At 42.6% G+C, this 26598-nt stretch overlaps 1 protein-coding gene across 10 annotated transcripts in view; it reads right to left on the bottom strand.

Annotated features, from left to right (window-relative positions):
- slc4a2b (solute carrier family 4 member 2b) overlaps positions 1-26598 on the bottom strand; it is a 45831-nt gene that overhangs the window by 5599 nt on the left and 13634 nt on the right. For 5 of the 10 annotated variants that reach the window (XM_084939585.1, XM_084939590.1, XM_084939587.1 and 2 more), the window contains 15 exons: positions 21190-21361; positions 11833-12001; positions 11518-11744; positions 10619-10743; positions 9558-9778; positions 5593-5729; positions 3478-3658; positions 3243-3378; positions 2495-2696; positions 2306-2414; positions 1663-1847; positions 1224-1440; positions 926-1132; positions 663-811; positions 363-557 (listed from right to left, as the gene is read on the bottom strand). In XM_084939585.1, the coding sequence (XP_084795711.1) occupies positions 363-557; positions 663-811; positions 926-1132; positions 1224-1440; positions 1663-1847; positions 2306-2414; positions 2495-2696; positions 3243-3378; positions 3478-3658; positions 5593-5729; positions 9558-9778; positions 10619-10743; positions 11518-11744; positions 11833-12001; positions 21190-21249 (2520 nt within the window). In that variant the 5' untranslated portion in view covers positions 21250-21361. Of the gene's footprint in view, positions 1-362; positions 558-662; positions 812-925; positions 1133-1223; positions 1441-1662; positions 1848-2305; positions 2415-2494; positions 2697-3242; positions 3379-3477; positions 3659-4655; positions 4728-5592; positions 5730-9557; positions 9779-10618; positions 10744-11517; positions 11745-11832; positions 12002-18506; positions 21139-21189; positions 21362-25064; positions 25090-26598 lie in introns of those variants that run through there. The other 5 variants (XM_084939591.1, XM_084939589.1, XM_084939595.1 and 2 more) reach the window with 4 other exon arrangements.

The raw sequence follows: 26598 nt of genomic DNA, 5'->3' as shown, positions 1-26598 counted from the left end.
AAACACACTGTGATTACTTTTCTTAGACGGATTAACAGGTATCGCAACCACTCTTTCTTTGAAATGAGATTAGCTCGTAGCAAAATGCCTTTTAAGTCTGTGCCATAAAACTCTAAAAATAGCAGATCTTCCAAAAATCACAAGTCTGGACCATAATTAAAACTCTAAATCCATTTAGGATTCAGGCTCCATCAATCAGAAAGGATTTCAGGTGTGCTTGTTAGAAAAACACTCTCATTTCGACCCCTACTTCTGAACCCTGTCCAGAGATTAGTCTGCTCTGCTTAGCGTCAGCGGCGCAAACGCACAGCGTGCCAACAAAAACTTTTTCCAATCAGGAGCTTTTCACGTCTCAGGTGTACCCTGACAAGCTTGATGAAGGTCTCGCAGATGAAGATGAGGGAGATGAGGAAGGAGAAGATTTCCTGGGTGAAGCGGGAGACGAAGCGCACCAGGAAGCTGCCTTCGAAGGCCACCATGGTGACCACGATGATGATGAGCCAAAAGCCGATCCAGACGCGGCCCGTCAGGTACTCTATGTCGTTTGATGTGCAGAACTGTGAGCACAGAGACATTAAGCACATTTGTTTGCCTATTTAGTAAGTCACCAGCATTTTTAACATTTTTGAAATTAACTTCATATGTTTTTTTATGCAACTTACACTGTAAAAGGCTTCTTCAAAGACCAGCAGAGGTCCAGAGAAGCCCACAACCAGCAGTGGCTGAGCCCCGAGCAGACAGAAGACCACCCCCTGCACTGATGTTGACACAATCAGCTCAGAGACACCGATCAGGCCATTTGTCTTCTCACCTGGAGGCAGACCCGGGGTTAAAAGGTTAATCAAGAGGCCACTATTACCAAAACACGGAGAGGATTTGCGATATGAGGTGTGAATACACTCTCAATTCCCTCACACAGACTCACCCAGCAGACCTCCAAACGTTATGGCCGGAGAGAGGGCAGCGAAGTAGATGAAGATAACTGCGGCCATGCACTGGCTGTTCAGGGCATCCTTGAAGTCGCTGACATACTTTGGGTAACGCCGCTGCACGTCTCGTATCAGCCCACCAAAAGGCCGTCCAGTACGCTCTAAAGGGTCGTCTGACTTTTTCGAAGGTTTGAGGAGTGCCTCTGAGTGACGACAGAGCTTTACGTTAAAACCCACGAGAAGGCACCTAAAATCAAATCGAGTGAAATTCATAATTGAAACGGAAACACTTACCTTTTTCTTCAAGGCTTTTAGGCTCTTTGGCCATTAGTTTGACCTCGAGTTCCTCCCTCTTCCGCAGCATCTCCCTCTGAAAGCGGGCGACAGAGCGCAGCAGCTCATCACCTCCCACCTCTGAAGGTGGCAGCACGATGCTACAGTCCAAGAAGCTGTTGATGGCGTTCAGCAGGTCCTGCCTGTCATCTGCCAGGTAGGCCGCCTCGTGGAATTGCTGAAAGATGATGGCAGAAATAAACCAATTTACCCAACATCATTGGTGCCAACAGAAACCTACAGGTGTTATTTTATTTCATATAAATGTAAAATTCTTCTATGTCCTCCTTCACATTTTCCAAAGTTGACCAGTGGTCCGGATTAGAGCCTTTCCTGGGCCGATCCTGGCTCCAGGGGCTTATTTTTGACACCCCTTGTCTAAATCAGCACCACCACTCACCTTATCAGACATGAGGGTGGAGATGGAGCGTCCTATCTGGTGGTAGTCCATGCTTGTAGTGGCGGGTCCCAGCAAAACAAAGAGAAATCTGACCGGCACTGGCACTTCCAGGACGGACTCCAGCTCCACCGCTTCCTGCAGCCGCACAAACGCCATGGTGGGCTGCTCCAGGAAGTCCACGCTGCCTGGGAAACCACAGGACACGATGGTCAGTGTGCAGAAAGCGCTACATGCAACCAAAGGCAAAGTTTTGTAAGTAGCAACCGGTTTTTAGACCAACTGTAGTTATAAAAAAAAAAAAAAAAAAAAAAGACTAGTGGTACAGCATTACCTGGCCTGTGATTTTAGTCTGTTGCTAGGTGGTTGCTGGGGAACATGATGATGTCATATATAATTCAAGTTTTTCTGGGTATAAATTAGATGTTACAATCACGACATTAAATTTATACCATGCCTTTATAAAAGTGTTGTAGGTGCATAAAAACCTATAAATGGGTAATCTTAGCCTGTTGATTGATGGTTGCTAGGCAATGTGATGCCATATTATGTGATATAGATGAGAACCTTCAGGGGCCTAAGATGTACCCGTGTGCCACAACTACTGATGCTGTAAGAGAAGTTCATGGACAGATGAGTAACTTACCCACGAGGACCACTGTAGCCTCGGCATTTTCAGGAATCTTCTCCAGCAGCTTCAGTTCATGTTTGGACTTGGACCGATGCATGCCAGGTCCGATGCTCGGCTCTCTCTGCTGGAAACAACACAGGAAGTGTAAATAAGGACGACAAAGATCTCTGTGATATTCTGCAAACTCTGCAGACTCGGACTTACCTGCACTTCATTCTTCTCCATGTCAATGTGCGTGTCTGTCTCCCCCGTAACGCGAACTGTGCCCATGAGGGGGTCGGTCACTGACGGCTCGGTCTGGTTGGTGTGGTTGACACTGTGGTGATGCGCTATCAGACTGCCGAGGCTGGCTGCAGAGATGTTCCTGGGGAAATGGCTACTGTGCTCCTTCTCATCGCTCGGGTGACTAGGGGAGGCAGAGGTGGGGAGAGAGAGGTTGAACAGGAGGAGGAGAGGTAGTGACCAAGCATGAAGCCATCTAATAGCAGGAAGTGTGTAGCGGTGAGGAAAAGAAAACACAGTTTAACCAGCTTCCATTCTTAAAGCAAACATTGCTGATTATCACAAGGTTTTTTTTATGACTCTTTCAGGAACTTTAAAAAAGTTGATGTCATCTCATTTCCACCTCCATTTTTTTTCACTCCACTAGTTTTTGCAAAAATAAGTTAAATGTTCAGGATACTTCACTTCTAAAGAAATACCCAACAGCAGCAGAATAATCCATGAAAAGCTGAAGCTAGTTTGTGCACATACATATACCCAGTCTCCATTTTGCACACCTTGCAATTTATTATTTAACTACCTTGAGACATCATCGCCATTGCAGTGCACAGCATGCGCCACATTTTTTCAGATCATTAACAAGAACAGGTTCACCTCAAATGGCACTGAATGCCTCTGTAAGATGAAATCTCTGCAAGCTTATTTGTAGCACTGAGGCGCTGCCAATCACCTGTGTTTGAGCAGCAGGGCTCTGAGGACGTTGGCCCGGTCCTCAGCTTTGATCTGATCAGAAATAATCATCTGTTCCACCACCTGGTGGGCGATGCCAGGCAGGGTCTTCTGGTCCAGGTCCAGCAGCACCGCACCTGCAAATACACAAGCAAGCTGAGCTCAGTCGTCTATGAACCAGACAGGAGACTTTCAGGCATACAGCTTACACAAACGCACTCAGTCTCTCTCTTTACCGTGGGAGATGGTCCTTCTGAGTTCCAGCAAACTGCGGAAAGACAGCGAAGCGACGTGAGGCTTCCCCCAGCGGTCCGTCTCCTCTTCAACATCTTCCTCAAACTTGATCCAACGGGCCGTCTCCTTCCACTGCAGCTCCTGGTTCTTGTCCATTGTCAGCTCGTTCAGCTCCACAAACACCTGAGGTGATTTACATGCATACGGTCCACATGTCATCACATGCACATTCGTGCCAAACACACAGAAACAGTGAGTAAAGCACTCTGACTGGTCAGTTTGTCCAACTTTTCTCATTTCTGTTTTGTGCCTCATCTCATCTGCCCTTGATCCTGCAATCAATCTCAAATGCCACGCTCGAGGATGTCTCCACACCTGAAGGAGAAAGGAGCTATGGTGGTGGATGAAGAAACCCATCATTCGCTTTAGCATATTAAAAGAGGCACAGGATAAAGTTAGAATACACAAATGACAGCAGGAGGACCTAACAAATGTTGGCGCTAACATTTCTGATTCCTCCTGCCTCGACTCATACGTTCACATATCTGCTCAAAACGTAAGAAATGAGGAGGGGAAAATTTAGTGATTCATGTCATGCTTTCCAGAAGTGAGCTATCTAAAAAAAAAACATACTCAGCACACAAAGATAAGTGTTGTTAATCCTTAATCTTCTAAGTTTTAAGAGGAGAATCTGTACAGCCTTAACTTTCTTCCCCTTGAGCATCCAAAAGCAGTTTTTATAACTGTACAAATTTGTAGTTTCCGACAAAATGTGATGTAGCTGGATGCGCTTTTTACAACTACATTTGTCAAAAAGCTTCTTTCGATGCCAAAATATAGCTTAAAAGCAGCAACTACAATGTTAATAACCACTTCAAGCATGCTTAAAATGTGTTTACAACTACATTAAAGTGGGAAACAATTTACACATCCAGCTGCACTTTAAAAACAAGCAACTACAAAGACTGCTGTGCATCAGCAGCAGCAGTCTCCCAGCTGCCAGGATCTGTTAGGGAGAGATTAATCACGCCATGCTGGGTCAGTCGAAGTCCTCCGAGTAATGATGTCCAAAAAAACAAAAAAAACAAGCTGCAAAATATTCCCTTATTCCCTGCTGCATGCCTGTGAAGTCACGCTCACACAGGATCAAACCTGACTCTTGCCGGCCATCCAGCCTCACCTTCTGACGAGCCATCTGTCCGCATCTGTGGACGCCTTCTGTCCACGAGGCAGAGCGGTACAGAACCACCGGCTGGAAACGGTGCAGGAAACGACTCAAACGCTGACCCGACCGACAGTGCCACAAAGGACGGGACCTTCACTTTCACACACATCCCCACACAAGTAGTTCTTCCTCATCACACACACCTGACAGGGACCTGTTGTTTACTGGGGCTGCTGGGGGCTCGGAGCTGCGTATGGGAATCTGTGTGTGCGCGTGTTAATAAAACATAGCTCCCCCTTTCTCAGGAGCTCCCAGTGTCTGGTTACCCAAGCTCCCCTCTTTTTTCCTTTCCGTGTGTGAAAGGAAAGAACGAACTCATTCATTTTTAATTGTCTCCTTCTCTCCCCAACCCATCGGCAAAAGAGTCGAGCCACTGCTAAATTTGAGAGCGAAAGAAGAGAAAACATTTCCTGGACTTTGAAGGATTTGAAATCTGAAGTAGAAAACAGAGCCAACCAATTACGACTGGGTTTAAAAGCCCTGCTATTTACTTTCTGACCACACAAACGTGTTTGTTTACTTCCACTACAAAAGTGGAAGATTTTCACTTTTAAAAGCTGCTCGTCTTTAAACTCATCTCTTCCAAAGATCCCCGAGGTAAAGAAATCATTTGAAAAATCAAAGAAACTCTTAATCTTTCACTGAGGTGATGACAGCTTCCAATTCAAAACTCTGACTTTCCTCAGTTTTATCTCGACATCTTTATCTCAATTAGGGTCATTCAGACTACCATACACAAGCTAATTTAAGACCTTATTCTTAATTCAGCCCAGTAGATTATAAATGTGCTATAATAAGATTTTTATGCAGTTTCTTAAAATGCAGTGCAGTGCTTACAACAACATCAATTTAAGACACCTGTGCGACGTCAGTGTGTGAGGTGTTGTCTCACCTCATGGGGGGTGCGATCCTGCTTGCGACTGCGAGTAGTCGGCTCCTTGTGGTCCTTGCCGATGTGCACCACTTGGTTCTTGGTGCTCTTCCGGACCAGGTGTCGGCGCATGCCAGGAACATCTTCAAAGCGATGACCTGGAGTAACGGAAATAAACATGCAGCAAACTGTAGCTCCATGCAACACAACAGCATCAGGTCTTTAGTTTGTATGGCACATTTTGTTTCTTTAGCCCAGAGATGGCACACATTGACCTTCCACCCTTTTAAATCTCAGCCCGTTTAATCACAGGCCTCTTCGCTTTGTATCTAAGGGAGTAGAGTTACTCATGCTGGCAACACACCAGGCACTGAAAGGATGAGGAGAAAGAAACGTGATGACAGAGACATAAATGGTTCTGTCAGGTGTTGGAAGTTCCAAGATCAACAGATCCGCTGATTCATTCAAGTTGAATTCAGAAACCGAGGAGATGACAGCTTCACACTGACAAATAAACTTGAGAAAATGAACAGGCCTGCTCTTCAACAAGAAATATGCAACAGACATCCAATTACTTAGGTTTTAACACTAAAACACTATTTTTGAGACCATAAGGGAGCCTCGACTCAATCTCACATTTAAATGCATTAACTGTGGCCATGAAAACCGGATCATTGAACAGGAAAGCCTACACAAACCCCGAAAAGCTCACATCAACCTTAAATGACAGTCTGCATCTGTTGAACAAGCATCTTTTCTCTGAGCTCACTCAAACATACAACCACAACATCCAAGTTTATTATATTTTCAGGACTTCTACAACCTGACATCCTGTTTATTCTAAATTGATCTGTTAATAAGTTAAAACACATTCAACACAAAAAACGAGTGAAATTTTCCTTAAAAAAAATATCAAAGCTTACCATTATCAGAGCTTGCATATCCTATGTAAAAAACACTGAGGCTTTTCTGGTTCTTCATCAAGGCTTTAACTCATTATCTGATAACCGGGCAGGCCTCGCCAGGACAAAAGATGAAATTCTGTCCAGAACTGAGATTTTCATCTGCTACCTCATTGGTTCTCGCGTCACTCGTACAACCTTCAAGTTTTATTGGGAGGGCCCCTTGTCAGGTCACTACATGTTTGCCTGCACTTTGGGGCAGAACCTGGAAAAAATGAGCCCTGGCTGGCGTTAAGGAAGAGGAGGGTTTCTGCTGCAGGCATCGAGAGCATCTGGCGCTGGCGCAGCCACCTTACTGCGTGACCCCAACCCTCCTCGCTGCTCAAACTGAAGTGTGGGACTTGTTTTGACAAATTGGAAAAAGTCGCCACTTCTTGACCGGCTCCTGACCCCCGCCGGAGCTGAAGCTTTCAGAATGCATCAGTGAGCAGAGGTGCTAATTTGCTCGGGTCGAACAAAAGGGGAGGGACAGTGATCTAATAATTCCTATTGTTGAGCGGCAGCCAGAGACGGACACTTTCCCAGGATGATTTAGGGTGGCGGGAGGTAGATAAAAGAGGACAGAAAGTATGTGACAGTGAACCTGTTTGCAGGCTCACCTCTTTCATAATGACCAAATATCACACCCACACTTCCATCCTCAGCTGCCTTGTTTTGGCCCTCGGGTCTACTTAATTCTTCCTCTGGTTTCACTCCTTTAATAATTAAAGGTTGGAAACAGAGGTCCGGATTTAACAATTAGCCACCATGTTGGCTCAGGCCCGAGTCCAGGGGCCTCATCTGACAGCGGGAACAGCTAATTTAATAATGCAGGCCTGTCTGCCACAGTTTCTGATAAGCTGCTGCTCTCTGCGGAGGAGTCGGCTCCCTGACGCAAATCACCTCGGCCCTGGACACTACCCCACGCTGGGCTTGGGGCCGGGAATGTCACCGGGCAGTGGAAAGCAGTCTGCAGTCAAACAGAGAAGGGCCCCACACCTTCACCCTGATGTTTGCGAAGGAATCTAAGCAAAGTGACTAACTATCAGTTCAGCTGTATTTAATCATTTCCCCAGCTTCTTTAACACTCAGAACATGTTTTAGTACAAAGTACAAAGTTTGTGTTAATGCTGGTGAAGATTAACAGCAAATGATATCTACAAGAAAGAGTAATGCGTGAGTAATACCATATTTTTAAATGACATTCCCAACAGTGTGTTTAGACAAAACTTTTTGTAAAAGGTGCACTTAGGAGATTTCCTGAAAACAAAAGAATAATCTACTCACATCAAGGCACTTTTATTGTAAGGCAAAGATCCTAAAATATTAGATAGAAAACCAACAATCACACAGCCCCTCTGAACAAGCACTTAGTGACTGTGGGAAGGAAAAACTCTTTTAACAGGAAGAAATCTTCCGCAGAACCAGGCTCGGGGAGGAGGGGCCATCTGACAGTTAGGGTGAGCAGAGATGGACGGGAGAAAGACACAATGTGGAGTGCCAGAGTTTAATAACTGCTAATGCAAATACAGTGAAAAGAAATGAGTGAAGAAGAAGCATTGTGGGAAGCCCACAGAGGCCTAGGCTTATTGCAGCGTGACTACAGGAGCGTTCAGGGTCATCTAATCCAGCCCCATCTTGAAGCTTTATCAAAAAGGAAAGTTTTAAGCCTGTTCTTAAAAGTAAAGAGGGTGTCTGTTTCCCAAATTCACAGTTTGAGCCTGAAAGCTCTTCCTCCCATTTTACTTTTAGTTACTCTACGATCCAACAAGTAAGCCCACAGTCTGACAGTGAAGTGCTCTAATGGGGTGATATTCTCGCCGCGGGATTTTGAATCAGCCGAAGACTACAATAACATCAGTTTTATATGAATTTAGAAGCAGGAAATGCAGGGGCTTTATCTTTATTATCCATGAAACATTTTCAAACCAGGATAAAATACAAAAAAAGTGAAGCCCCATTGATTGACCATCAATGGGACTTTTTTCTTTTTTGCATTCACAGTCCAGAGACAAACTGATGATTGTAAATATGTGATTATCTGTATCACCGCAATGACCTGTATCCCACCTCTCTACCTATGACAACCTTAGTTTTGTTGAATAAATTAATAAAAGCAATGGTTGGATTTTTTACTAATAAATAAATAAGATAAAATACTCTAATAGATCCATCACCTCAGACATTTTGCCCACAAACTGCGTATAAATACTTAGTCTTAGGCAAAGAGTAAAGCAGACAGACAGCTGGAGACACCACAGATGAGTAGTCATACCTGTTGTGCTTTCTCTGGAATCCACCTGAAGAGTGTGTGCAGAGTTGATGTACTGTAGTCTATTGTCTCTCCTCATAAGAGTCTGGACATGCGCAAAAAGCTAGCAAGCACTCTTTTGTGCACACAAAGCCCTGCACTCTTCACCTGATGACGAAGTTGAAGTCATATGGCCCACCGGAGGCTCAAGGATGCAGAAACAATAACACACCTTTACAGCCTGAGATTTGGTGGATTATGCTGTTTAATCACTGTCGGTTTTTTTAAGAAAACATCTTTCTATGTTTAACAATAAGTCACTATGTACTGCTGAGCAGGTAAGTATACTTTGTACTATTTTTTGTCCAACCTTGCGAGCTGTAACAATCATAATTTTGTAAAGCAGACAGAAACTGCAGAGTAGGGAGATGATTATCTGTTGGGTTTATCATTACAAGGAGCTCATTTTACATACAGGCAGTCATGTGAGCCACTGGTGATCCCAGAATACAGATAAAACGAATGCTACATACACAAAACATAAATAGGTAACCAGTCCTCTTTTAACAATATCAACAGCCAATAAAAAGCAGGAGAGAAACACTTTATTGCTCACATTACATCTCACTTCAATCAACGCTCAAAGTGAGTTTCCTTCAAAAACACCCTTCAAACACAACCACAGAAGGCTAGTTGGAGGGCACCTATGTCAAATACCCCTTTACACTTTTAGTCGGTGTAGGCTTGAACTTAAGCCACGATTAGTATCTGCTTGCCAAATGATTCGCACTCACTCTTGATGCCGTCCAGGTCAGCAGAGGCCAGTGTCTGAGCTTCGCTCTCATCAGTGGGGATGCGCTGGTACTTGGCCTGCTCGGCACCCGTCATGTTGCCCGTGCGTCGACGCTCTGTCAGGTCGTAACTGCGGCTGGCGGAGGAGACGCGGGTCAGCGGCGTGTGCTCGGCTGGGACTGACTGGGCAGTGGGGCTGGAGGGCTCAGATGAAGGCAGTTTACTAAAGAAGAGCAGAAAGATTAGGAGCTAAAAAATAAACAAGTGGAAAAGGAAGGATTGTTTTTGATCTTTTATCTTTAGGATTTAACATTTCCCCCTTAAAAACTGGGAACTGTGCACACTCAACCACACATAAAAATCCTCCCAATAGTTATTTCGTTTTAACAGGACTAACATTGTCGAAGTATTACAGCCTTCAGGTGCTTCTCCTACTCTGATAAATGCATGCAAGGTGCAAGTTACACATTTAGCTGCAAAAAGCAAAAAAGTGGACAGAGGACAAAGAATTTTAACAACACATATCCGGCAAAAATAGACATAATTAACTTACCGTCTAGCGTAAACGCTACTTTACAACCTCGTCTTTAAGTCAACTTCCTCCGCTTTAGGTAAGAATGGTTTAAAAGACAAATCTTCTGCGGTTAAGCTGATCTCTAATCGACTCAAAATAAGCAAAAGGTGTATGTGCAGCTTCTTTCAAGCTCAGATTTCTTTAAAAAGGAACAAAGTAAATGTCACAGGTGGAGTCTGGGCTGCTGAGTAGCAACAGGTGATATATGGGTCTCTGAGGACAGGATTACTCTGGTCCATCTGATCATGCCCAGCAGGCTCACTGGATGCCTGAGACATGGTAACGTACAGTACATCACACACCCCCGCCCCCCGAACAGGCGTGAGCCTCAGTGCTCTCACCCAAACAGGATGGCTGTGAGGACATTTCATCAAAAAAGACAAAAACATGCATTAAGCAGTCATCGCGGCAGGTAAGGCATGATTACCAACCTAACAATCACGCCCTTTTTCACTTCTTTTTGAAGTCTATGAAGCAGACTTGACTCACTCTGTGGAAGTTGCGTCTTCATGTTCACCTCCCACACCGGACTGCGGTACGATGTCGAGCTTTCGGACCGAGTGTGGGCTCTCTTTGACACTTTTGGATACATGGTCATCTTCGGAAACGAAGAACTGTGGAGGGAAAAGGAAGCGTGAGAGTGCAGCTTACTGTAACACGGTCAAAAATAAATAAATAAATCAGACAAATTGAACATCTCTCACATCCAGACAATGGAGAAACAAAGCCTGTGGAGACTTTTGCACATAAATCAGAGTTATTTAGATGTTGCTGGATTTCAGTATGAATTCAAAGGGAGCAAAAAGTTTCATGCAATCATTTGATTATTACTTGTTGATTTTTTTTGCGAACTCATTCAAGTGGGTTGAGGCAAATAGCCACCCACTCCGAGTCCGGTTCTGTTTGACATTCCCTTCTATTAAAAGGGGGGATTTTGCCTGCCCAGTGTTGATTAGTGTTTGTTTAAGAGTATAGAGTTTCTTCTCAAATTCCACTAAACCTCAGGAACCCATCAACATTTATTCTGGTCTAGCTTTGGTCAGCAAATCAAAACAAAAAAAAAAAAAAAAAAAAAAAAAAAAAAGTCTCTTTATGCTTAAAGTAGAAAATCAAAGGTGAAAAGTTGTCAGACTATTGCAAAAGCCAGAATTCAACATAATTCAAGCTTTTAATTAACCCTGAATTAGAATAAGCCTAAAGGTACACAGTAGGTTTCAGTTTGGTTTAAAAGAGAAAAGTTACATCACATCGTTCCATTTTCTCAAAGCAAATTTGTATTTAAAACCCATTTTCAAACAATTTTCGTATCAAATAACGCTTCTCGTGGGGTTTTATCTTATTCGCTCCCAAACACTGTGTTAAAAAGACTCAAATAATAAAATGATTACCTCCACATCTTTGGATCTCTCTGACTCTGACAGAACAGAATTTAGCTCTGTCCCCTCTTCTTCTTCTTCCTCCTCATCTTCACCTTCCTCTATGGGGACACTGCAGGGAGGATGGCTGCTTTTGTGATCTTTATCCTTCTTCCTTTTCTTGCTGCCCTTCCTCCTGCGTACGTCAGAGGGCAGTTTGGACAGAGGCCGGTGGATGTGGTGAGAGGAGTGTCGGTGGTCTGAAACACAGATAAATACATCAATCTCAGAGCTGTTCGCACACAACCGAAAGCATCTCCATGCTTTATGAAGCTTCTGCACGCTCACATTCAATGTCTTCGTCATGGTAAATGTGGTGCTCCTTATCAGGCACGGCAGCAGCAGGCGTGAGGATCTGCTGGAAGCGCTGGACACCCAAGGCTTTATTCAGGTCCCCATCATCCTCCTCTTCTGGGCGCGGAGACCCGTGTAGTGATGAAGCAGCAGGAGCTTCTGGCTGCAACAAAAGATGAAAATAAACAAGACAGCAGTGAAATAAGAATGAGGAAATGCTTCAGATTGGCAACCTGTCCAGGGTGTACCCCGCCTCTCGCCCTATGTTAGAAGAGGTATGCATATGTCTAAGAGTGCATGCTGAAAACCCAGCTCAGAATGAACAAGTGTGCGCCTCGCTTAAAACCACCACTAGAGGGCGTTCTGTCCTAGCTGTGAACACATCAGTTAGGTCATGTCTTCTTCAACATGAGCTTTAAAGTCAGAAACAATAGCCATGAGCTTTGATCAGTTCCAACAGGGATCACATGGGTGATAAGAGATCTGTTTTCCTGCAGCACGACGCAGTAACCCACTGAGCCCTGCTCTGTCTCTCCCGGTGAGATATTGAGAAAAGGATGGACTGCAGCGATATGACAAGAGTACCTGCTCAGACACCATTCAGCAGGTGGCAAAACTCGGGAATCGTAAGTCATTTGACACCCTGTTAAATGTTCCCAGGACACCCACCATGGTGGTCCTACACTAGGCTTTCCTGTGCTGCAGGGAGCAACAGCAAATGTGATGATAGTTTTGTGTCTAGGCACAAAGTTTTGGCACAGATGGTACTGTACTCTTATTGTTATTAAATGCTTTTCTGATGGGTTTAAACTACAAAACTTCAGTTTAACTACTAGTAATTCAATTAAAACGACAATAAAAATGTCGCTACTTACAAGCACGCTGTAAAATTTTATCATTTTTTTATAGCTCACATCACATTTTCTACACCTTCTACAGCACCTGTGTGATGTACAAAGGTCCCCTAGACACACGAAGATTATGAAGTCCATCGAGATGAGAAAATGTAAGCGGGAAACTTTCTGGTTAATCATAATTAAAGGGATCAGACATGCAGGCATGTGCAGGAAGAGTGTGGAAAACTGACTCCCATAGCCTGTAACACCATGCTTCTTTTTGCATGCCACACAAAGGTGACAGCAGCGGTAAGCCCTCTGCTGAACGGAGGACAGGCTGAAAATAAAAGGCTTTCAAGCAAACGTTCAATATTGACCCAAGGTTCAATTTCTCAGATCTCTCTCCACCCCACCCCCCTATTTTTTTTTTTTTTAACAAGTGCCTAAAAACAGGAGTGAGCAGACTCACTGCACCTCAGTGACCTCCAGAGTCAAGAATTCAGCTTTAAGGACCAATAACCAAGCAGATCTGTGCTATTTTGCTATGAACTGAAGCATCAGCCTGCATCCACATCACCATCAACCGTTCAGCACTTAATTACTGATCCAAAACCCTGCAGCGCATTATCCGGACGAGTGAAGCCCTCAGAGTGTAGCTAAATGATCTCGTTGTTTGTTTTTACAGGGCCCTCATTCATATCATGGTTTCACGGTGAATCCCTCGAGGTAGAAGCAACGTGTGAAGGATTCTCGAAGGGGTGCAAGAATTTTCCACAACCGATGGCACGTATGAGAACAAGCTGAGGGAAGCACAGTAGGAAAAAAAAAGAGAGCAGAAAAAAAACGAGTAAATTGAATAAGATCAACACTTCTTCTGCAGTTTCAGTGACTTACCTCGCTCATGACGTGAGCTTTATCAAAAGCACGGCTTTTGGTGACAACAAGCGTCAGCGCCCTCCACCATGACAAAACTGGATCTCTTACTTCACTCAGCACCTCTATTAAAGAACTGCAGGCAGGAGATATCCCTCTCCCCCTGCTTATCAAAGCCTCGTGATACCATAATCAGAGCCCTATCGCCCAGCCTGCCACCTTCACCAGGTTGCGTATTGTGCCGAGGCCGAACAAACAAGACTCGCATTCTCGCTTTGAGGACAAGTGTGGCCTGAAAGGACAAGCCGTGTTTAAACAGTCAAGAACAAAACCCGACGCTGACATTCATCCCCACGTTTTCCACATAAAGTCTAAATATTTACCTGGGTGCTTTAAGTGCATATGATCTAAACCTCTTACACTTTTCTAAAGAGATATTTTTGAAGGCTAATATTGACAGAGGTAATGTTAAGCAATGGGCTGAAAAGAAACATGAAAGACTCAAAAGTGACTAAAATCTGACCTGTGAATTACAGTCTGTCTCAATTACAGAAACTAACAAATGCAGCTGTTTTCCCCACATGTCTACAGCTACATTTAAGACTTTTTAACAGTACATTAAATGATTTTGATGCACGCTCAATCATCCAGGTAAGGAAAACCTAAAAAAGCTGGACACGTTTTCTCAGACTGAAAAGAGATGAACAGAATCTATTTTTTTGGGTTCTACTTTAAATGAAACTAATTAAACTTGACATGGAACCAAAGAGCAGTGTGAAAATAGACTCTTTCCAAGAGCTTGAGTTTATGCACGTTGCTCAAATATATTCATTAAGGCGAAAAGAAAAACAAAAGTGTGACCCATCTTAAACACACAACGCAGTTTGTTTCATAAGCATTTCCAGTTTTTGGCATGAGCTAGAACTGTTAAGTTAGCCATTTTACAGTCAATGCTTTTTTAAACATGTGAAAAAGCCTGAAAGGTTGAGTCAGACAATAAAGCACGCTCTTAATACTGAATTTGCACTGCATGATCCAAATGTGTAGACCGGGGCTAGAGATGTACGGTTTGAGACCCGGCAAAACTGAGTTTAAGACATTTTAATATTTTAGCTTTAGCCAGAAAATGAGAGAAGTTTAAATGCATTAGTAGCATAATTCAATCTAAGCACACTCTTCATCAATCCTGTTAAAGTGGTTCAGCTATTTCAACAAATGATCTATGTCCATGTATGAGAATTAGCAGTTGAGGGAGCTAATGTAATGCAATCTAATGGATCCAATACAGAGAAAAAAAAACAGTTTAGGATTTCAATCGTTGTGAGCTGAAGAAGGAAGAACATTGCACAGAGTCCTGGGAGGACTTGAGACGGGGTCTGGGTGCTAGGGAAGAGTTATCAGATGACTGGGGAAAGTTCAGCAGTAGTGCCAAGAAGGTGTTCGGTGTGTCCTCTGGACAGAGCAAAGAGGACAAAGAAACTTGGCTGTGGAATGAGGGAGTACAAGGAAGTGTTCAAAGAAAGAGGTTGACAGAGAATAAGTGGGATAGGCAGGATGTTTAAGAAAGTAGACAGGAGTACTGGGAAGCGAGGTGTACAGGAACGACAGAGGTGGTAAAGACAAGGAAAAAGTTTATAGTGAGTTGTATGTGAGGCTGGATGCTGAAGGAGTGTTCATAGCTGCACTGTGCTGTTCTCTTCAAGGAATTACCATTCCACTGCTTTGATAGCACTTTAAAGCATATACCTAGGTTAGAGCATTTAATATTACTTCAGTACCAACTGAGTCATGTGTGATTCAGCGAATTTCAGTTATTTACCCACATTAAGGCCTGTTTATCTTTGGCTCAGCCCTTTTGTGTTGGCGCATCCTGACAGGAGTCTATCCACTCGCGTTACATATAAAATGTTATAACGCAAGTTAAATCATCAGTCAAGTAGAAGTTAACACCAAGATAATAGTAGCGAGGTAGTGGCTGGATTTCATCTTTACTTTTTGCGGATGATGTCATTCTGTTGGCTTCAGCAGGTGGTGACCTCCAGCTTGCACCGGAGCAGTTCGTGGTCAAGTATGAGACGTCGAGAATGAGATTCAGCACCTCCAAGTCCGAGATGATGGTTCTCAGCTGGAAAAGGGTGGCGTGCCCTCTCCTGGTCAGGGGAACGTTTCTACCCCAGGTGGAGGGGTTTAAGTATCGGGGTCTTTTTCATGAGTGAGGGGAGAGTGAAGCGTGAGCCACAGAAAGGAGTTTCCTTTAGAATCAGTGTCCTGGACTGTGTTAAACTTGATTTGGACTTCTTTGGGAAATCTGATTTATGACGAAACCAGAAGTCACTCTTGACCCTACACCGCAACCCTCCACGCCATTCACACCGTTGTGAGCTGCATCAGTCTGATGTGTAGTTGCATTTCTCAGGAGGTGCACGTCAAAGGTTATAGCATAAGGTTAAAATGAATTCACAATTACATTGTAAGTTACATCATAGATTTGCCTTTGAAGCATGAGTCACGCATTAGAAATAGGGTGAGGTGGTCTGTCTGTGTCAAAAGGAGCCAGTTGAGGTGGTTTGGGCATCTGACTAGGATGCCTCCTGGACAATTCCTAGGCATGTATTTCAAGTATGACCTACTGGAAACAGATCCTGGGAAAGACCTAGGACTCTGAAGATATTATCTCTCTCAGCTGGCTTGGGAACAACTTTGTATCCCCCTGGATGAGCTGGAAGACGTGGCCAGGGCGAGGAAAGTCTGCCTGAGCTGCTTCCTGCATGACCTGATCCCACATATGCGGCAAAAGAAATATGGATGGATAATTTTAAAAGGGGCATGTCTAGTTAGCTTTTCCTCAAAAAAATATATGTTTTGTTAAAAGCGATTTTCAAATAGCTAACAGGGTTTATCAAATACTGTATTTGCCAATTTTAAAACCTTTATCCACTTGTGAAAGATTTCCTTTCAACATTAGTTTACTGTATCTGCCGCACTAAGACTGCTGAAACATGTAATGCATCCATTTTTAATGCAGGTTTTAGTAAGTGGCATGCATGTGCAGAGACTGTTGTAGAAAGAAACCAACACTCAGCATGTGGAAGCTGCAGGAGATTATTTGTGTGGTGAGGCAGTCTCAAATCCTCCACAGTCAGCACTTGGAAGCAAAGTTGAGGCGGGGGAGCAGACACTGTAGTGATCATGTCGTACATCGTGGCTGATGTGTCGCTGTATTAACTCATATCTTTAAAGTAAATCAACTGCAAGAAAATCCCAGTGCAGATTGTGCTCAGTTTTCCAGAACAGTGTGTGAAAGCAGAAGAGTTGTAACCCAGGTCTTACCTCAGCCAGCGCTCAAATTTCTATTACAAACACTGATTTCAACAACCTTCCTGTTGCATCATGCATTAAAAAGGCCATGTGTTTAAAGTTTTGCTTTTCCCAGCCATCAGTCTGACGCAATTTGGTAGTATACACAGCCTGGGGTCGTGTTTCTACGCCTCATTTTATTTAAAATGTCCAACTGACAAACTGAGTTTACAAACTCAAGTGAGATGAGTCACATACAGAGGGAGTCAGATACACGTCACAGGAAGAATGAAGCTAGAATGATTTAAAAAAAAAAAAAAAAAAAAAGTGTGAAAGAGGAGGTAGTGCAAACCACAGAGGGCTGATCCCAATCACTGACGACCAACGGCTCACTGAAAGGTCAAAGTTCAATGCCACAAAGACAAAGTGTGCATTTCAATCTCAACGTGAAGTTCAAGGGTGAGACTCCCTAAAAAGGAATCAAAGAGGGGGGCGTGATTACGATTGTGAAATAGTCAACAGTCAAAGAATATTTTTATTTTAACCTGCAACAAGAGGCCATCTATCCTGTTTAAAGCAGATTTTTTAATATTTTTGTAGCATCCCTTAACATAACAATTGGAATCACGTGTACCATGTTTATAAAGCTCTACATACTAAAACCTGTAAAGCAGGAATGGAACCTCGTGAGAAATGCCAGTTGTGGAGGGCAGCACCAATAAGCTGAAATAATTCTACTCAGTATAAGTTTTCTCTCCTTATTAGCTTATTGATGCTGTTCTCCACAACAGCCCCAGTGTCAGTTAAGTGTAACATTTCCCATTAAAAAAACAAAGTTTAATAGTCTAAACCTGCAGTTCTCAAAATCACTGATGACACATTTTACGTCACTTAAACTAAAGTGGACCCAACGAGGCTCACAGACGTGTAAACTATAACAACTATTACAGGGGAGAAAATAAAGGATCCTCCCCAAAAATTCTAACACTCAGCTAATTTGCTAATGTGGACTGACTAAGCCATTTCTCCATGCACTCTGTTTACATTCCTAATAAGGTGACCTACGCAGCAGCAGGGGCAGAAGGAAGCATGTGTTGCACCCCGAGAGAATGGAGTGAGTTAGCTTAGGGTCACCAACCAGCAGATGTTCTGTAAGAAACAGTGACTTCAGAGTTTCCTTTGCAAGGAGAGAAGTAACAGAGAATACTTGCCCCGTTATTTTTTGTAGGAAGTTCATTTCCTTGTTTGCTTTGCAATTTAACAGTTAACTCGTTGTGGTTTGGTTACAACCACTACAAAAAAAAAAAAATTCTATCTGTAAGCCCCTGTGAAGAAAACTCTCATAATCTCACTGCTGACCATCAGAGGAGTGACTATCTGCAACTACTCATGCATTAAGATGACATAAGGAAGTAATTATTAACTTCTATTTTTGCAGCTTAAGAAGAAAAGGAAATGAGCTACTGGGCATAGAAAAAAAAAAAACCCTCAAGAACAAGACTGAACATTAAACAGCTGCAGGGGTCGTGCTGAGGTTAGGTTTACCTTAAGAAGCAAAGTCAGACAACATTTGGAACAATCTCTGTTCGGGGAAAGCGGGGAAAGATAACATCAAGCCAAAATGTCATACAAACAGCCTATGCACAAAGGCAACAAACTCACCTTATACAGGAAGTCCATCAAATGACATTACAGGCGTTTTTCCGATGTGAACCTCAGAGACAGTTTTGGTTTTCCTATATCAAGGTAGTGTTGGCTCCTTTCCTAGAAGGCAACGCGTTTCCATTTCAGTTTGCCTCAGTCACGTGACCAGGGCAGATCTTCACGGCAGGAAGACGACAACCACTGACATTAGTTTCAAAATGTCAGCACATAAAATCCAGAGTGGAGTAACTGACCACTTCTTGACCACACACCCCGCTCAGGAGTTAATCATTTACCCAGAATTTTTTTTATCTTTGTGCTACCAACTGGCAAATCTCATCACAGCCAAAAGAAATTATGGATCACAGGCTCAGTAAGACTGTTGACTGCCATAAACCTACTAAGTACAAACACAATAAAGACCTGCAGAGTGCTGTAAATGAACACAGGAGCTCTGCCCTTTGCACCATGTTCTTCATAGCAACTAATGCCTTTGGTATTATACACAAACTGAATGTCTGTGCATCTAAAGGCACTGTATTAGGAATTTACTGCTTCTAAATAAACAGCATTTTACCCTTTTCACTTTGTCAGGAACAGAAAGTTTATTTAGTTATTATCATTATTTAGTTATGATGATTTTGATCAAGGAAATAATCTGATCCTGAAGTGCTGATTAGATATGAGCTGTGCAGGATTTAAGATAAACAGTCATACGCAAAGGTATGCATCCATCTATCCACAGCGGGGTATAATATTAGTCAGATGACTTCATTTAATGCTTAAATGCAGCAGCAGCACAAACATGGTTGAGAGGTCCAGTTCACTGACTGGCAAAGGTTGCCCAAGTCGGCATACCTGTCAATCAAAGCAGCAACATCCCTAAATTTAAGCCTTAGTAGTATAACTCAAGGAAGAGTTGGATATAAATAAATAAATAAAAAAATCCACCCATTACAGTTGTAGAACTATTACCTCCAATCTCAAGGCCATACCTGGAAAATGGGTGCAATTCAATGAGTTGGTGCTCCAAGTATCTCAGTGTCTTGTTAATGTGCGAGCGGGAGACTAACAGACAGATTAGTGCAGCGTCTGCAGTGATGTGGATGCTGAATCAGTCTGTTGGGGTGGAGAGAGCCGAGGGTAAAAGTGAAACTGTCGATTTTTACCGATAAATCGACAGCTTTACTTTTGTGTTTTGATGTACGTTCCTACCCTCACCTATTGCCTCAAGCTGTGGGGAATGATTAAAAGAATGAGGCTGCAGAAACAAGCAGCGGAAATGATCTTCCTCTAAGGGCTGTCTGGGCCCTTAGAGACTCAGTCATTCAGGAGGAGCTCAGAGTAGAGCCGCTACTCCTCCACATCGAATGGAGCCAGCTGTGGTGACTGGACACCTGCTAGGTGAGGGGAAACAAGCACGTCCTGCAGGGAGGAGGCCCCTAGGCAAACCAAGGACATGCAGTAGACATTGCATCTCTTAGCTGGCTTGGGAACACCTTGGAATATATATATCTATCCTGCTATATCTGTATTTATCATTAGATATCTCAATAGATAGATAGATCAGTAATTGCGTTTAGTGGATCGAATTTCATCTAAATGCTTCTAATTCTCTGCGTTAACTAGTGAGTATCGACTTCGAAGTGTGTATGCCTGGTGATTCAACCTTTGTCTAGTTCCCGAGTAGTTGCAACATTTGAAATGAAGTCCAAAGCTAGGCTCAAGGTGGGATTTCCTCGATTGGGTCTGCCGTGAAAAACTGAAAACAACGGCAGAAGACGAACGTGTACTCTCAGTCAGTAGTGGCCTTCATGACTGGTTATTCAGAAATAAATGTTTTCCCATTTCTACCTAGCTGCACATATAATTCACAGTAAAGTTATCAAAAATATGGCTTGTCATTCTGGGAAAGACAGAGCTCCTGGGAAAGGTGGGTAAATCAGTTAATAAAACCGCAATCCTGATATTTCCTGGTATGAAATTGAACGTATGCCTGGAATTTACAAGCCATAGTCATAAACGGATCAGCTCTAGCAATATGAGAGTATTCACGGCTGGATTGTGATTATTTTCTGCTGCAGCAAGATAATCACGAGAGGACCTTGTTGAGAACCTCTGTGGATGAATTCTGCTTTCTTTGGCCACTGACCAGCTGCCCTCAGGCCTTTGCCTGCCATGTTTATCAACTCGTGCTCCACCAGCAGCATCGCAATCAACTCTCATTATGTGCCAATATTGTTTTCACTGTTTTCAACAAAGTCAACTTTAAGAAAAGAGGAAGGAAACAGATTTAACTGTGTGCCTGCTGATATTTTCCAGTGCTCTAATAAGAGGGAGATTTCAACAGGAGCTGCTCTCTGAGCGTTCCTGAACATTTTTATGTTGTAGTCAGAGCTGCTGTATGTTGGCAGGGAACTGGATGTTACTAGATTTGCACTGGAGGGAACATCACTGTCCAAAATACACACTCCAATGCCAGAGAGGGCAGAGGAAGCTGATGCAGCATAAATCCAGCACAAGGAGAACTGATAGGAAAAGACCAAACTAAGGAAAGACTAAGTCCTGCCAGTGTGTTTAGTTTAATGTGGTTTTAAATCAGAGCCACTATCTCATATCCTTTATCATGCAGCCAGTGGTGGTGTAGCCTGACCTGATAGGGCAGGCTGAAGCTTTTGTGCATGTGGGCGTGCGTACTTACTCCGTGAATAACCGAAGCCACGGCATCCGTAACCTGGCTGGGAGCATCGGGGTTGCTCATGGCTCTGCAGTAGAGTCGTTGCTGGAGAGGCGCTGGAAAGCTGGTTTAGACTGGTGTGGCTTTAGCCCTTCTCTTTCTCACTGGGACTCAGACAGCTTTTGGGCAGCATAACCTGGAGCCAGATGCAGATCAGGGAGTTAGATCACATGATGACAGATTTAAAACTTCAAGGTGAACAAGAGTGCAAAAGCCACCAAATACAAATCTAGAAAGAATAAGGACGAAGATATCTTTGAGATTTAAACGAAAATTGTCAGCGTTACACTTTTTTTCAAGGTCAGACAGTGAACTGTCCTAGTCAATTAACCCCGGGGGGGTGGGTGGGGTGGGGGCGGGGAGGCACTTTTGTTTCTTCGGACTTAAACTGGTCACTTTCATGATGAAGCAAAATGTAACACATTATATTTGAGCCATAAAAAGGCAACAACTTCAGAGAACTACATTACATCTTTCTTTTCCTTTTTATTTGATTCTTGCCTTGAAGCCCTGCAGAGCTTCCCAACTACCATTCAAGGTCGTTGACTAATTCAGCTCGATAAGATAAGAGCCAGATAACATTAATGCTACTATGAAGAGGGGCCTTTGATAAGCGGCAGCACGTGCCTCAGCCAACCTCCGTCATTCCAGAGTCTCCGTCACGTATGGTACACATGTAATCATAGGTAGAGATTGTGTAAAATGTTATTGAAGGGGCTTTCGGTACATACAAAAATTAATTGTATGTCTCATTAGATTTTTTTTTTCTTTTTTTAAATCAAAAGTTGTGAAATGGTGTGGTTCTGACTTCTTCTGAGTGCACCCTGAATGTCCTTGGCTGTTGATGAAAGCAAGAAATCTGAAGATGCCATCTTAAGCACCTGGAAAAAAAAAATTCTCCCAATCAAACTCTAACTTACAAAACTGAATAAATGGGGGGGAACAAACCATTACAGTAAAATGTAACCATATTGTCAGGCTAAAAAGATCAACCTAAACTTTAACCAAATGAAGCAAACTGGTTACTTTTGTATATATCAGGTACCCAAAGAGTCCTTAAAAAAAAAAAAAAGTCTCCCACTTGCAACAATATTAAAGCAGCAGGAGGGCCCTCTGTGGGTTCATGTTCTGCCAAAGCTGGCCGCGCTGGCTTTCTGACAGCATCTATCAAAGAAATGATAAGCCTCCTTGGTGCCTGAACGCAATCATATCACTGACCTTGTTTGCAGTGAGCGATTTCATAGAGGTTTCGCTGAAGTACAATCAATGATATAAATTTTAATTTAAGAGGCAGACTTGAACTTTTGTTTGGACATGGATTTAGCAAAGATAGTACTTCACTGCACCAAATGTTAATTACATGCATAGTTTGAGATAATCCCATCCGTGCGGCAGTGGTAATAAAAGAGTCCGCCTGAGTTTGAGCTTTGGGCGTGCATGAAAATTACTTTCTCAGTAAACCTAGACCCCACCACAGTGGAGGAGGCAGAGCTGGCTACACAGGGATAAAGTTACCAAACCCTGGGATTCTGGGCAGAAACTATGGGAACCAGCTCATCCACCTAAGGGCACGTCTGTAATCATACCTTTAGGATAACAATAATGATCAGAAAAGGAAAACAATAATGACTGCAGTTGCCTTTTCGAGCAGGTAGGTTAAGAAACAGCATGGTCCTCTGTCTGACATCAGGTACACTCAGAGGACTGAATAAAAGAAAACTGGTGGGTCCCTTGTGCAGGAACTGAAAAAGGCACTGATAAGTGCTGAGGTCAGCATGTTCCTTTTCCCACCTGGAAGAAATCCATCAGGTCTTCCAAGAGTCATCCAGGAGTCTGGTACTTTAAAGAGTTTCTTAGATGAGGAGGATGGAATTTTTTCTTTATAAGCTTGAAAACCTTTCCGTGTTAGACTTAGTCACGGCCTTTAAATGTGCACACACAAAGCTTTGGGAAATCTTTCCTTCAGGGAGGAAGTAAGTATGAAAACAGGAAGAAGGTAACAGCAACAGACAGATGCCTGTCAGTAGGAGCTGTAAACTTATAGAAAGAAATGGAACAAGTGGTTTCCAGATTTATTTCCAGCAGCTGAAAAATAGGTCTGGTCCACACATACACAAGTCCAAAGCTTCAAATGCAACCAAATTAGCTGAAATTTTAGTGCCATGTGTGTAAACTAAACAGAAGTCAAAGACACACAGCAAATGTTGAAATTGTAAATTTTTAGTTTTTTTGAAAGGTATACTCTTATTTTGAAACCTATTAAAGCAACAGGTTTCATAAAAGGCTAAGTTAAGGCACCACCTCTTCTTTGAACAATACTTTTGGTAACTGAGGAAACTTTTTACCAGCCAATTTTCCCGTTATTGCTTAATATAGGACTCTAGCTAATTAGCTAGTCAGGCTTCCTTTGTATTATGTGCCAAAGGTTTTATTTTGGTGAAAGGTCAGTAAACAGCAATGAGACTGATGACACATGCAGAATGTGGTTTGGCATTACCTTGTTGGAACGAGGAAGGCCTTCCCTGAAAAAGGCTTGTTTGAATGGCACCATACACCAATCCAAACCATGCAAATATAACATTAATGGAGCCTTCACAGATATGCAAGGTAAACACGCCACATGCATTAACTAACCCCCATACTATAATGGATGCTGACCTTTCAAGTGAATCTAATAACCTGCATGGTGCCTCTCCTCTTTAGCTCCAATGACTAGTCAAATTCTGAATTGCTCATTTTAAATGCGCTCTAGCCACCTGGAGCTTGTTTGGTTTGCATGGTAGTTGGATTTGTTGATGTGCTGCGTTCAGTGAAAATAGCCTCTGTGTTACTGAGCCTTTGCAGTTGTATCGACGGGCTTGTAGTGGTGAGCCTGGATTTATAGTAGGCCTAAAGACTTCATACTCAGAAACAATACTAAATTGCTTTAGCCTGAACTCTTTTCATCTGTATTTGTTAAAGATTCAGCCTTGTTTGAACGCCTTTTTTTTGTGTAAATATAGCAAGTCTTGGTCAAAGGGCAACGTCTAAAGCTTGGCTGGGGGGGATCAAACCATTGCAGAGCAACAAAAGCTGCAGTTCCTCCAAGGGTCACTAGAGGCTGGCTCAAAAAAAATAACCTGGTGCAAAAATAAAATGAATAAAATCACATTTACATTTAAATGTAATTTATAAGTAATAAAAACATTTTAATGTATTTACGAAAAAAGAAAAAAAAAAAAAACTTCCACCTGACATCTAAATTTAAATGTCATTCTGCTTGACAGGTGCCCCGACTGGTAAGTGTTCAGTGTTTTATTAGCCTGTTACTGAGGACAGCTAAGCATTGCAACCATAGAGATTACAGATGCAGATTGCTATATAGCCCTCTAGCTTCAGCTGATAAATGGCACTCCAGCCTTTCATCCATATAAGATAACTTTAAGAAAACAGTAAAGTTGAGCTTTCAACACCAATGAGTGACTTTAGCTGTGGCTAAGTCTTTCATGCCATCTGTGGTTAAGACACTAACCTAATCTTTTCTAAAGTGACCTACAAAGATGATTTGTTTTTCATTCTAAGCATACAGATTAATAAAAAATAAAATCAATCACATCTACCATTTTTCACCCAGATCTACCTCTCATACTTTTTATTATACAAGCACTGTGCCAACCAGGAGATTACCGCTTGAGAATTTAACATTTACACTTTTTCTTCAGCATGTGCAGCTTGACTGTGTCCCTAAGCATATAGCAACGTAATGGAAGACCACGATTATAAGTATCCCTGCAACAGATGGTCTGCCCCCCCAGAGACTACTGATGTCAGCATCATCCAGTCAATTTGGGATTACTTACTTATTAGAGAAGTCACTGCCCCAGCCTAAAAAAGAACAATAGAAATTAAGCCAGTTCTTCAAGATCCTCAAACAAATTAAGTACTTAATGCTTATGTGTGCCTATGGTTACCTTGAAAGGGGTCACACCCAGTGTTGACTTGAATCAGATTTTTACAGAAAACAAGCGGGTGTAGCGTGTAACATGTTATTTTATAGTTTCTAACGCGAGACTGCAATAAATCCCAAAAGCAAACACTTCCTTTGCTTTTGATTACACATTAGATTAATCTGTAAATCTCCAAAGATCTGCATCCCACTTTCAGAAGAAGACGATAACAGAGTGGGAGAGTGATGAGAGCTTGACATTTTCTCTTTATTTGGATCTCTGATGTGTACTTTGTGATGACTCATCGCTCCCAAAGTGTATGAATGCACCTGACTCTTTGGCTCTGTGGTATGTTGTAAATTTCCATTCCTGATGGAAATCCCTCTATGTTTTTAAACTTTTCTGTGAGGAAGAGTTCCCTACCACCTGATGCATATCACAGACACATTTATGGGTAAATGGGATCCTTGAAGACAGCAGGTTATAGAAAACAGACAGAGCGCTGGATTAGGAGTCAAGAACTGATGGTTCGGCGCAAGAAAATCTCAGAAAAATAGCAAAAATGTCTTACACAGACCTACAAACTGCTTATTCTGCACCTGTGCATCTTCCACTTTGATGTCATTTGACCGTTTGCGTTAATCACAAGCAAAAGGTTAAAAATATCCTATGTCGTGCCCTCATAAATACACGAGACAGTCAGACGACGGGACGGAGGTTATGAGCAAGAAGAAAACCCACGACAAAAGCCCACATGTGCGTTAAACCAACGTTCTGTCAAGACGCCGCGGCTGGGCCCGGCTTCGGTTGGCAGCTTGGCAAGTGAGCGCCAACCGCAGTCTCCCTGCACATCTACAAATTCTATCAAAAACAAAGCATAATTAAAGAACAGTTCAATAAAATGTGCACACTGCCAATAAAAATGCCCGTGCACAGAAATAGAAGCTTGATCACAATGTCCAAACCTCAACCAATACACTGGCCTGTACTTATGAAAGCAGGACAATGACAGGGAAGAAAGAAGAAGTATGAGGTTTCATTAAAGAACAGAGCTTTTCCTTTAGCTGACAGTGCAGGTTTGAACAGACAACATTTTTTTTCCCTGAAACACTGACTGTGTTGCTAACCTATTATTATATTAACCTTTTATTTAAAAAATAACTTAAAAAAAGAAAAGAAGAACTAAAGTGGGTGAAGCGACAAACACTTTAGAAAAATCACATCGTTTTTTGATGTAGCCACAAATGGTCAAATTCTGATTTAACCACAGCACTTAGAAAGCAATCCGGTCCTAAAATGTGTCCTTTGAAGGCACCAATTTAGGATTTACAACACTGGAAAAACATGTCTGTGCTACTGAAACACAAGTGGGCAACAAGAGAGCTCATTTAAAGATCATTTAAAAGGGCTTTTTGTTGTTGTTTTTTTGGGGGGGGGGGGGGTTTAC

The sequence above is a fragment of the Perissodus microlepis genome, chromosome 9 (genome assembly GCF_051167445.1).
Source record: "Perissodus microlepis isolate ML-2025 ecotype Zambia chromosome 9, ASM5116744v1, whole genome shotgun sequence".
NCBI lineage: Eukaryota > Metazoa > Chordata > Actinopteri > Cichliformes > Cichlidae > Perissodus > Perissodus microlepis.
The sequence above is the reverse complement of the archived record's forward strand: the minus strand, read 5'-3'. Positions and strand labels throughout refer to the sequence as shown.